The 13,038-nt window shown below is 47.7% G+C and overlaps 1 protein-coding gene across 1 annotated transcript in view; it reads left to right on the top strand.

The window, feature by feature from the left end:
• Unc45b (unc-45 myosin chaperone B) overlaps window positions 1–13,038 on the top strand; it is a 32,914-nt gene extending 19,876 nt beyond the window's left edge. The window contains exons 14-20 of the mRNA XM_028866998.2: window positions 1,001–1,128; window positions 3,830–3,896; window positions 5,482–5,595; window positions 5,958–6,073; window positions 6,874–6,991; window positions 9,564–9,719; window positions 12,111–13,038. Of these exons, the coding sequence (XP_028722831.1) occupies window positions 1,001–1,128; window positions 3,830–3,896; window positions 5,482–5,595; window positions 5,958–6,073; window positions 6,874–6,991; window positions 9,564–9,719; window positions 12,111–12,371 (960 nt within the window). The 3' untranslated portion in view covers window positions 12,372–13,038. The remainder of the gene's footprint in view (window positions 1–1,000; window positions 1,129–3,829; window positions 3,897–5,481; window positions 5,596–5,957; window positions 6,074–6,873; window positions 6,992–9,563; window positions 9,720–12,110) is intronic.

Here is a 13,038-nt window from a genome sequence, read left to right on the forward strand (position 1 = left end):
ACAGGGCAGCTCAGGGGAGGAGCTGTGTGGTCAGACCCCCAGAAATGTGGTGTGGGATGTGTTGTGTGGTTTGACAATGACAATAGATTTTCCCACTAGGTGGCGCTCATGATTCCTGTCTTTTAATTTTCTGCGGGGGGGGGGGGGATGGGGATGGGTGGATGACAATTTTGTAATCTGATTAAACAGAGCCAGATGAACATTTTGCAACATTTGTTGCTGATTTCATGGATACTTGTGTTTCATTTCATGCTTCCAAATCATAAAAATGTGATTTTCTGGGATAGCTGGACTTAGGGATATGAGTGCTGAGTAGGAACAGAGGAGGAACACAGGTTTCTAAGAGCGCAAATGTCAAAGCCCCTAACACAAGGGTATGTATGGTGATTACTTCTACACAAGGATATGCTTGTATGTCATTTGTATAGGGATGACTATGGAAAAAACGCTACCAGCTAGTGAGAGCATTTGGATTTTAGAAAATGATAAAAGTCATACCCGTGTTACAAAATGGAATGGTGGACAGTAAAGAGGAGAACTTAGCTACAAGGAGACACCATTTCCACAGGACCACTGCAGGCAGTTTCTTGTGTTACCCACAGGAAGTTTTTCTTTCTTTCTCTCCTCTGTAGTTACAATCAGAATGTGAGTGTTGCTTTGTGCCAGACATTGGGAGCATATTCATGTCGCCATCTTACTCTCTCGTGATGCAAGGCTTTGGATTCAGTGCCTCCTGCCTGCTAGGCAGGTGCTCTACCACTGAGCTGCATCCCCAGTCCTCCACCGCTCTTACCACAGGGTTGTGTTTCCTCCAGACGGGGGTGTGGCACACATACGTGCCCCACAGCTGTGTGTGAGCTCTGAGCACATTTCCATAGATTATGCACCATGCCCCGCTCCAGTCTACTCCCCACTCTGATGATGATCTGTCCTAATGACTCAACCTGGGGCAGCCTGATCACTGGTCCCTTCCGCACGTCCACCCTCTTGTCCCCTCCAGGACAAGAAGGACTTTGTAGACATGCGGGTGAAACGGCTCCTGAAGGCAGGTGTCATCTCTGCCCTGGCCTGCATGGTGAAGGCGGACAGTGCGATCCTCACAGACCAGACCAAGGAGCTGCTGGCCAGGTGCAAACAGGGCGGGCTGTGGAGACTGGGAGGCAGGGGCTGGATGGAGGGATTAGAACGGTGGAGACGAAGCGAGGGCTTGGAGAGCACGGGGAAGAGACATGATAAGGTGGGCCACCGAGGTTGAAAATTTGTATTAAGGAGGTGACCACTGTCCTTTTTAGTTACCTTTTCCTCAGAGATGAAGGGTAGCCTAGAGAGGAGGCAGGCAGGTCTCAGTCACAGCACAGTGGTACATGCCATGACAGGGAAGCACAGAGGACTGGCTGGAGTCCAGGCAAGAGGTCCCAGGCACCCAGCTAGAAGGTAAGTGGGTGGACCTCCAGGAAGGCCTCCTCCTGGTAGAGGTGATAATTCAACAGAGTCCTGAAGGAAGAAAGGGAGTCAGCCAACTTCAGGGAAGGGAAGGGCTCCAGGAAAGAGGGAACAGCATGTGCAAAGGCATCCAGAATGGAGGGATAAAGAAAAGAGTTTGGAGCTCTTATCTTTCTCCCCTTCCTAGCAGCATTCATGCCTGAAGTGGCCTTCCCCTGTAATCAGATTGATGACTACCCTAATTATCATCATAGAACCTTCATCCAGTAACTGATGGAAGCAGATACAGAGATCCGCAGCTAAGCACTGGGCAGAGCTCCCAGAATCCAGTCAAAGAGAGGGAGGAGGGATTTTTTCTTTTCTTTCTGTTTTTGAGACAGGATGTTTCTGTGTAGCAGCCTTAGCTGTCCTGGAACTCACTGTGTAGACCAGGTTGGCCTTGAACTCACAGAGATCCGCCTGCCTCTGCCTCCCGAGTAATGGGATTAAAGGTGTGTGCTACCACTGCCTGGCTGATTTTTTTTTTTAATGGTAGAGAAACTTTTTTTTTTTATTTTTTTCATTATTATTTTATTTTATTTCTATTGTCAGCTTGATACAGTACAAATTCTTATCTTTATAGTGAAATGTTTCATTGAAGCTTGTCCAATGATTGAGTAAAACCAAAACTTATTATAAGCCACAGTCATCCTAGGGTCCCCCCTGCTATGTAGCCTCCCTGGTTCTGTGGGATGTAGTTTGATTGTTCTTTGCTTTATATCTAGAATCCACTCATGAGTGAGTACATACTATGTTTGTCCTTCTGGGTTTGGGTTACCTCACTCAGGATGATATTTTCTAGTTCCATCCATCTGCCTGCAAATTTCATGCTGTCATTGTTTTTCTCTGCTGAGTAGTACTCCATTGTGTATATGTACCACATTTTTTTTTATCCATTCTTCCATTGACGGGCATCTAGGTTGTTTCCAGGTTCTGGCTATTACAAATCGTGCTGCTATGAACATAGTTGAGCGTGTATCTTTGTGGTATGATTGAGCATTCCTTGGGTATATGCCCAAGAGTGGTATGGCTGGGTCTTGAGGTAGATCAGATTCCCAATTTTCTGAGAAACCGCCATACTTATTTCCACAGTGGTTTTACAAGTCTGCACTCCCACCAACAGTGAAGTAGTGTTCCCTTTGCCTGCCTCTGCCTCCCGGGTAATGGGATTAAAGGTGTGTGCTACCACTGCCTGGCTGATTTTTTTATTTTTTTATTTTACACACCAACCACAGTTCCCCCTCCCTCCCCTCCTACTGCCCCCCCATCTACTCCTCAGAGGGCAAGGCCTCTCATGGGAGTCAACAAAGTCTGGCACATCAAGTTGAGGCAGGATCAAGCCCCTCCCCCTTGTATCTAGGCTGACAAGGTGTGTCCCTCCACAGGGAATGGGCTCCAAAAACCAGTTGATGGACTAGGAGTAAATTCTGGTCCAGCTGCCAGTGGCCCCACAAACTGCCCAAGCCATACAACTGTCACCCACATTCAGAGGGCCTAGTTCGGTCTCATGCAGGTTCCCTACCTGTCAGTCCAGAGTCTGTGAGCTCCCACTAGCTCAGGTCAGCTGTCTCTGTGGGTTTCCCCATCATGATCTTCACCCCTTTGCTCATACAATCCCTCCTCCGTCTCTTTGACTGGACTCCACAAGCTAGTGCTTAGTTGGGGATCTCTGCATCTGCTTCCATTAGTCCCTGGATGAAGCTCTATGATGACAATTAGGGTAGTCATCAATCTGATTACAGGGGAAGGCCAGTTCTGGCTCCCTCTCCACTATGGCTTGGAGTCTTAGCTGGGTTTGTCCTTGTGGATTCCTGGGGGTTTCCCTAGCACCAGATTTCTCCCTAACCCCATAATGACTCCCTCTATCAAGATATCTCTTTCCTTGCTCTCCCTCTCTGTCCCTCCCCCAACTTGACTATCCTGTTCCCTCATGTTCTCTTCCCACCTCCTCTTACCCCTTCTCCCTTCCATGCTCCTCCCTCCCCCAAAAGAGTAGAGTTTGGTTTCTGCTGTGGTATGTCTGGGTGTTACCGGTGGTGGTGGTATTACATGGGATCAGGGCCAGACGATGGGGAGAGACAGGGCGAGTTTCAGGACTGGGGTAGCAGGGAGCTGTTGGCTATCTCCAGAAACAGGAATGGGGTGGCTCTTTGAAGCCTTGCTTGGTCTTATTTCCTCCCCCACCACTTATGTGCATGACAGTGTCTTTAAAGGTGGCTCACTCCAGTCAAGGGCACACGGTCTACCTTGTTGGGGGTTCCTGGCTCTGACTGGCTGTGTGTGTGATTCCTAGGAATGCTGTACAGGAACAGTGAATGTTCATTCTCCCTTGTCATTGGCTCTGCAGGGTGTTCCTGGCACTCTGTGACAACCCAAAGGACCGGGGCACCATTGTAGCTCAAGGTGGTGGCAAGGTAATGAGGCAAGATGAAGTCCTTGCTGTTCTAGAAGGCAATCTACTGGGAAGGAGCACACACACAAAGTGTTTGTCTCTGTGTGTGTGTGTGTGTGTGTGTGTGTGTGTGTGTGTGCTTGCACATGCTACATACACATGTATATACGTGAATCTCCCTTGTCTCACCCCAAAATCATGTGATTCAAACCTTTTTAACTTCCTGAAATATACTCACCTAGTTATCTGCACTGTCTAATTCACAGGCACTCTCCCTGCCGTTCTGGCTGGTGTGAAGGCAGATCATGGGCTTCCCCACACAAGCCTTGCAGTGGAGCTTTGCTCTTCTGCTTTTTAGCTGTGCAAACCCAGGCACTCTACTCCCTCTGCACTGTAATTTTTTCTGCAGCAAAATGGAGAGGAGTCACAGTCTCACTTCTCAGATAGACATGGGAAGTAGGTTAGATACATTCAATTCCCAGTAGCTGCTCAATAAACACTGGCTATTAGGGTTAGATTTATCTTGGGCAAAATGTAAAAAAAACATAGTTTTAATTATTATTATTATTGTTATTATTATTATGGATTGAGACAGAGTCTTACCATATAGCCCAGGCTAGCTAAGTTCTTATATATATAATCCAGGCTGGACTTGAAACCGTTGTAATCTTCCTGCATGCTGAGATTTTAGGCCAGTGCCTAGTAAGAAATCTATTGATTGTTTTTTTTCCAAAATGGAGGGTGGAGTGAAGGTAAGGGACCTTGATAGTCCCTGGGAACCAGGGTGGTGAACCCTTGACAGGTATTAATAGATTTATATGGTGTTAGACTTTTGTCTCTGTGACAAACGTCTGAGATGAGAACTGAAGAGGAAGAAAGATTGCTTTGGGTTTATGTTCTTAGAGGTTCTGGTCCACGATGGGCTCACTGTGATCAGTGATGATGGGGCAGAACCTCACGGTGGCGGAGTGTGAAGCCAAGCAAAGTTGCTCAATTTATGACTCAGGAGTGAGTGGGAGGGAAGAGAGGGAAAGGGGAGGGAGGGAAACAAGATACATCCTATTAAGATCAATCCACGTGAGCCTATTTAATAGGTAATAGGGATTTATTCAGATATAAATTGAGGAAATACACCCAGGAATACAGAATGGAGCAGACAACTGAAGTTGTCCTCTGATTTGACAGGAGGGAATCCACCTCACAGGCATCAGGGAGCAAGGGCCTGTGACCCTTCTCCCTTTCTGCCTCCTTCTGGCCCTATAGCCCAAGGTCATGGGCGGAGCAAATACCACTACAACACCCATTAAAGTCACACTCCCTCTGACCAGGGCTTTCCTCCGAATAGCCCCTTCAGCTGTGAGCTGATCAAAGGGTTAATCTGAGGATTAGATCAGAACTCTCAGGGTCCAGTCACTTTCCCATCACACCACAGCCCAGGACCAAGCCTCACTGGGACTTTGTCCAGATAGGAACAGTGCTCCAGAGCTGATTATTCTATGAATCTCTGATGAGACAGACAGACAGACAGAGGGCAGTTGGAGCTAGAGGAGGGAGAGGGAGGCCTCTGGATGTCTATGGCTGGCTAGTGACTGTGCTCTCTCTTGCAGGCCCTGATCCCTCTGGCTTTGGAGGGCACAGATGTTGGCAAGGTGAAGGCAGCCCATGGGCTAGCCAAGATTGCTGCTGTCTCCAATCCGGACATCGCCTTCCCCGGGGAGCGGGTGGGTATGAGAAGCAAGGGAGGGGTGCTCCATTGCTCTTAGGACTCTGTCCCCGTGTCTTTTCTGCTAAGAAAGGGTCGTGGTGTTGTCACAGGGAGGATAATGAATCAGAGACACCTGGACACCAGCCCTGGCTCTACCTCTAGTGAATATGATTATCCTCCTGAACTCAGCTTTCTCATTGGAACAGTAAAAAAAAAAAAAAAAAAAAAAAAAAAAGGGAACAATTTAGCCTCTCAGGATCACCGTGCAGATTAAACCAGACAGAGTACGGAAGAGAAAGGGCTTTGGAAATGTAAAGCATCCGATGCAAGAGACTGGGAAATGCGGGAATCTCACCTGACCTGTGTCAACCCCCACAGGTGTATGAGGTGGTGCGGCCCCTCGTGAGTCTCCTGGACACACAGAGGGATGGGCTTCAGAACTATGAGGCTCTCCTAGGACTCACCAACCTGTCTGGGCGCAGTGACAAACTTAGGTAAGTGGGCCAGGTGGGGAGGGCAGAGGTACACAGAGGTGTCCGAAGAGCGTTTGGTTGAAGCTTTGTACGGATCGTGTACTGACTCCTCTGCTCGGATGACCGCATCAGATATGAAACCAGGACAGGAGGGGGTTTGAGCTGGCACCCTATCAAAACACACCGGGACTGTATAAAGCCGACGTCACAAAGGCACAGCTGGGTGGATGGAAGGGTTAATTGGTATCCCTTCTTGGAAGCAGACTGTATTGTGTTGTGGTTTTAAGTGGCAGACAACCTAGCCTAACTGGCTCTTGAATTAAGGAAGCATACTGACTCATGCAAATTAAGTTTGGGATAAACCAGTCAGGAGTGGTTTAATGTAGGGATTATGAACTTGTCTGCTTACTGGACATCCAGTCCTCTTCTCTCCCCTCCCCTCTGTTGTCTTAACTTTCAGATGGACTTTTCTTCTCTCTCCTGGTCACAGTGTAGCTCTTGACCTCACATACAGCAGGAACAGAAGAGAATTTCCTTTTCCAATAATAATAATAATAATAATAATAATAATAATAATAACAACTATCTCCAATGGGGTGACACATTCATCCTGGAGCCCTTTGCTGTGACCTGGAGACATTGATGTCATTTAATTTATATCCATTGGTGTCTCTTCTGGGGTGGGCCCAGTGCCCTTTACACTGTATAGGCTGAGGATGTGGGAGGGACCCCATGAAGATAGAGGAAGAACCCTGCATGACCAGTCTCACATGCTCACCGCTGGGGACCCAAAGCCCTCTGTCCCTTCCCCTCCACTCCAGGCAGAAGATCTTCAAGGAGAAGGCCCTGCCAGACATTGAGAACTATATGTTTGAAAACCATGACCAACTACGGCAGGCAGCCACTGAATGCATGTGTAACATGGTGCTCAACAAGGAGGTAAGGCTGGGGCTCCAGAGGACAGGGTGACCAAGGTGTGAGCATCAGGTTTGGGATGAGGCTGGGGCTCTAGGGGATGGGGTAACCAAGACATGAATGTTGGCCTTGGGATAAGGCTGGGGCCATGAGACGATACTAAAGCAGCATTTTGATCAGAGAACCCAGGAGTCCCCAGATCACACCTAGATTAGGACCCTCTTTCCCTGTAGGAGTCCTAAGGAAACATATTCATAGTGTAATGAAGCTGAGTCTTGGTCTTAGTGAGATGGAAGGTGCCTTTTTTTCTAAGTTAATTAAGCCTAAATAATGACATAGCAAGGCAGCTGGGAGATCAGGGCTCCCAGCTTGGAGGTTAAGAGAGGCTAGACCACTTGTCATCACTAAAGATCCACAGGACAGTAAAGAAATGCTAAAGCAGTTCTGAGTCACTTTAGAACAGCTCACTATGAATATCACCAGGTCCACGAAACCTGCAATGCACCATAGCTGTACTTACCACTGAGTAATCATAAGATCTACAAAGAAAATGAGCTGGGTGGTGGTGGCGCACACCTTCAATTCCAGCACTCAGGAGACAGAGGCAGGCAGATCTCTGTGAGTTCAAGGCTAGCCTGGTCTACAGAGTGGGTTCCAGGACAGCCAGAGATGTTACACAGAGAAATCCTGTCTAAAAAAAGGAAAGATAAGAAAAGAAAAGAAAATGAATTAAGGACATACCATAGGGCTTCATGGTCAAGAAACAGGACAAATTATGAACCTCTAATGAGTATCTTCTTCTCATGGTGACCAAGCATCTCATGGTGACCTGTGCTTGCAAGGTACATCAGAGACATGACAGGTCCAGATCTGAGACACTTCTGGAATCTGAGCCCTCATGCAAGGACATGTGAGGCCTGAGACTTTTAACCTCTATACCTAATTCAAGTCTTAGACCCCCTCCTGTTACCAGAGTGTCTTACTTACTTTTATAGTGTTGTTATAAAACACCAGAACTAAGGCAACTTATTACAGAAAGCATTTGATTTGGTGTACAGTTTTGGAGGGTTAGAGTTCGTGATGGCAGACCAAGGGAACAATTGGGAACTCACATCTTGATCCACAACCACAATGCAAAGAGAGAGCAGCAGGAATCACAGGAGTCTTGAAATCTCAAAGCCCCCACCCCCATTGACACACCTCTTCCACAAAGCCACGCCTCCTTTTCCTTCCCAAACAGTTCCACCAACTGGGGCCAAATATTCAAACATATGAGCCTATGGGGCCATTTTTATTCTAACTACCACATGGAGGAAAACCCAATTTATGAAACCCAGTCAGCAGAGATTAAGTCCACCAAGGGGCTGGCCTAAGGCTGATCTAGGACCTGGCAGTTATATGGGAGGAACAGGGTGTGTCTAAGGAGTCAGGGATGGTGGTGGGGTACAAAGAGGGCATTGTGAAAGAGGAGGCAACCTTCCCTGGGGGCGGGGATCACCTGCTGCTGCAGCAAGAGAATCAAACTACATAGCAGTCTTAAGGGACAGAGGTTTATTTCTGGTCATGCTGGAGTGCCATTGAGTTGGTGGCTTGTCTACACAGTGACTAGGAATCCAAGCCTTGTGGGGCATCAAGAAGTGCTGCCCTCCTGCCACCCTGGAGTGATCTCTGTTTGGTAGTGAACGACCATAGAAGGAGAACTGTGCCACTTACCCAAGGTGGCCTGTCAGTGACACAGCTCAACTCGGCTTCCACTCCACCAGTGATAACTAGGTCATGGCCACATCAAGGTGTAGGAGAGGAGAGGGCTGTAGTCCTTGGTGGGACAGCTGCTTCCAGTGGCTTCCAGCTGGTCCCCAGAAGAGAGGGCCATACTGACTTCTTTCATACCTCCCCTTTGATGGCCACTACTCCAGATCCAGGGAGATGCAGAAGGAGACTCTTATCGGAGTATCTGTGACCTTTATCCTCTTTCAGAGATCTACAATTTGGATATTTGCTTCAATAGAATGTCCTTAAACTTGACCCGCTAGATTTTTACTGTCATGTAAAGTATGGCAGTAAGATACCATGGGGACTTAATACCTCTTTGTGACAGGTCAGAGTGCTGGATGGGCATCAGGCAGCTTCTGCTTTCAGGTGTTTGGGATGCTTCAGTCTCATCTGGTGGAGACAGGACATCTACTCCCCAATATCAGGCAAACTCCCTAATTGCCCCTGCATCTGTACAAGTCCCCACGTTTTCAGGGACAGCAAATTCATTTCACAGCAGATCACAAAAGCCCAGGGCTGTGGGGGAAGCAGTTTATATTCCCCAAAGAGAAGTTACAGCTTTTCCTAGAGTGGAGATGCCAGGAATAGGCAGACCACACAATATAGGGGAGGTGGGAAATGGCCTTTTTTTTCTTTAGCCTTTTGGCTGCGGGCATTTGTAGCCCCCTTCACTCAGGCAATCAGGGAAGAGCTTTATGCAGAAACAGCTCTAAGCAAATCTCCCAGAGATCCTAGGTCAGGGATCTTCAGCTGCCTCTTTCTGTCCTTGGGAGGTGCAGGCATGGGACATCTCTCATTGAGTCACACACCTGCCCCGGAACAGGTTCAGGAGAGGTTCCTGGCTGATGGGAATGACCGTCTAAAGCTGGTGGTGCTGCTCTGCGGAGAGGATGATGATAAGCTGCAGAACGCAGCAGCTGGGGCCTTGGCCATGCTGACCGCAGCACACAAGAAACTATGCCTCAAGATGACGCAGGTGGTAAGAGCAGGCTGGGGACAGGAGGGAGCTGGGTGAGGTATACCAGCCTTCAGACCATACTGTCCCATTGCCTTTGTGGGCGCATGTAACCCCTACTGAAGAATGATAATAACATGGTGCACATTACTGTTGAGGGGCTCATGAGTTCCTCAGGGAAGTGTGGAAGGGGTTGGGACACTGAAGGAAGCTGCTGTGGTTTGGTACAGGCTGTAAGTTCCCTGCCATGGACAGGATGCCAGGCTATTCTGGTAAGACTATGGGCACCTCAGCAGGTATAGTGGGAATACTATTGTTAGTCTCAAGCATGAGACTTTTCTCATCTCCCCACACAGAGCCTAGCTCATGGACATTTATTTCCATTGGAGTGAAAAGGTCAACTCAGTTCAAACATGCTCGTATCTGGATCTGGGGTAGAGACTGGCTCCTTTACATGGTCAGTTGAAGGCTCTCTCTCTCTCTCTCTCTCTCTCTGTGTGTGTGTGTGTGTGTGTGTGTGTGTGTGTGTGTGTGTGTGTGTTGGTCTCTGAGTTCCATGTAGGCTTTTTTGTCCTGTCACCAGAGCTCTCTGCTGGGTACTGTTTATCCTGTGTGGACTCTGGACTTCAGTCTCCTTTACTATGGCAGACTCTTCAAAACTATCATGCTTTTAGGCATCACCCATGGAGATAGTTAGAACAGTTTCTATTGGTATTCTGATTCAGTAGATTGGGGTATGGGAGGGAACTCCTGGCCTGGGGACCACACTTAGAAGCCAGTGCCTTAGAGTTGCTTCTCATGGAGTAACTAGACACAATGGCTCCAGTGGACACATGGTCAACCAGAACACGTTGGTGACTCTTTGCACATCTCATAAGTGGGATGCTGCCCTAAGGGGATATGTATATGTGTTGACATACACACATATTACATCATTTAATATTCCCAATCATCCTGGCAGGTAGGGGATTATTAATATCCTCATTTTTTTTCCCATTGGGAAACAGGTTTAGAAATGGCGCTAGCAGAAGCACAGTGCCAGATGAGAATCTTGAGGCACATAACTTAGGTGAGGCCAGGCAGATGGCAAGTGCTGAATGGGGCCTGGGGATGGCTCTCTCTGAATCCAAACGCATACAGATGTATACAGATGTTGGCTCTACTCTGCTGTCTCACATGTGTGCATGCAGTGCCAGGAGTCACGCCCGGCTGTGCTTCCAGCTTCCTCGCTGTCTGTCTCCTAGGGTGGTGAGGGTGGCTGAGCACTGACACACAACAGCCAACTGTCCTCATGATTGTGGACGGTGGATGGAGAGGGAATGAGAGAATTCACCGCGGTTTCTTTGTTTATTCCAGTCCAAACCAGGGCTGGAGAACATGCCTGGAGCTCTTGTCTCAAAGGGCACCTGGCTTGATAGAAGAGAGCATCATCCATGTTCCCCGCTTGAGGACTCTCCTTAGTATTCTGCATCTTCATTCTGCTGAGATGTTCAGGGAGCCTATCTTTCTGCTTCTCAAGAGGTTTAAAAAAAATAAATAGATGGGGGCTGGGGAGAGAGCTCAGTGGATAAAGCATTTGTTGTGCAGGCATGAGGACCAGGGTTCGGATCTCTAGCAACCATGTAAAAACCAGGCAGGTATTGTGGATGCCTGTAATCCCAGCACTCCAGGGACAAACTGGCTAGCTAATGCAGCTGCTCAATGAGCTCTGGGTTCAATTGAGAGATGCTACCTCTCCAAATAAAAGTGGACTGTGAGCCAGGCAGTGGTGGCGCATGCCTTTAATCTCAGTCCTCGGGAGGCAGAGGCAGGCAGATCTCTGTGAGTCTGAGGCCAGTCTGGTCTACAGAGCGAGATCCAGGACAGCTAGTTCTACACAGAGAAACTCTGTCTCAAATAACAAAACCAAACAAAAAAGTGGAGTGTGATTGAAAAAGGCAACTGACACACATCGATTTCAGGCCTCCGAGCATGCATACATACATGCATACCACACACATACAAACACAGGCAGAATGAATTAAAAAAAATAGATAAATAAATAACGGGCTGGAGAGATGGCTTAGCCATTAAGAGCAGTGGCTGCTCTTCCAGAGGACCTGAGTTTAATCCCCAGCAACCACATGGTGGCTCACAACCATCTCTAATGAGATCTGGTGCCCTCTTCTGGCATGCAGACATACATGCAGACAGAACACTGTACACATAATAAATAAATAAATCTTAAATAGACAAATAAAATGGATAAGGGCTGTGGGCCCATTTTAGTTTATTACTATTTACAGATATGTGGTCATAGTAAAGTTACTTAGCTGTGGGTATGGCTGATACCTTCTGTTTCTCTTGGTTGTCGAGTGTTCTTTCTGCCTCCTCACCGATTTCTCAAATCCTTGCTTACCCATTTCCACTCTGCAGACAACGCAGTGGCTGGAGATCCTACAGCGGCTTTGCCTGCATGACCAGTTATCAGTGCAACACCGGGGCCTGGTCATTGCCTACAACCTGTTGTCAGCGGATGCTGAGCTGGCCAGGAAGCTGGTGGAGAGCGAACTGCTGGAGATCCTGACTGTGGTGGGAAAACAGGAGCCGGATGAGAAGAGAGCAACTGTGGTTCAGACGGCCCGGGAATGTCTCATCAAGTGCATGGATTACGGCTTCATCAAGCCCGCATCATAGAGAGTGGTCCACAGGGGTGCTGGGGTTGGTCCTGAACTGTCAAGAGTCTTGAGCTGGGCCCTCTCAAAGTGTCAGTTCAGCTAAGGATCACAGCACTGGCAGTGAAGTCTCATTACAAAGGAAAGACTTGGTTGTCTTTTGAGTTGTCAATCTTCTCCTTGGTCCTGGAAAGGTTTGAGCATTCCTCTGCCTCCCTAAATTAGTCAGGTCCCGGAAACTTCTAGGATAACTTCCATCTGTGATCAGGAAACAGGAAACAATTCTGTCTCTATTCTGAAGACCAGAATAATGGGCTGTAAGCAGTTTTTTTTTTTTTTTTGCTTGTTTTGGATTTTGAAAAGATGTGTAGTGGCAAGGTAGGAACTAACAGATGTGTGACCATAAAGATCAATGCTGTCGTTCAATTTGGATGCTGATCTCTGCTGATTTTCATGACTTCTCTCCCATATACATTGAAACCATGTGTCTCAGCTGCAGCTCTTCTGTTTGAGTCCCATACCCACTTCCCATCACCCAACCTCAGTGGAAGCACATTTTATGTTAACAGTAGGACGTGATTTGTTTGGGAAAGTTTTCCATGAAAGATGGATGTGATGACTATCAATAAGATCAACTCAAAGTCCTCTAAGAAAAACATAAATAAATGTTAATGAATATATGCTAGTCA

Source organism: Peromyscus leucopus, chromosome 8b (assembly GCF_004664715.2).
Source record: "Peromyscus leucopus breed LL Stock chromosome 8b, UCI_PerLeu_2.1, whole genome shotgun sequence".
NCBI lineage: Eukaryota > Metazoa > Chordata > Mammalia > Rodentia > Cricetidae > Peromyscus > Peromyscus leucopus.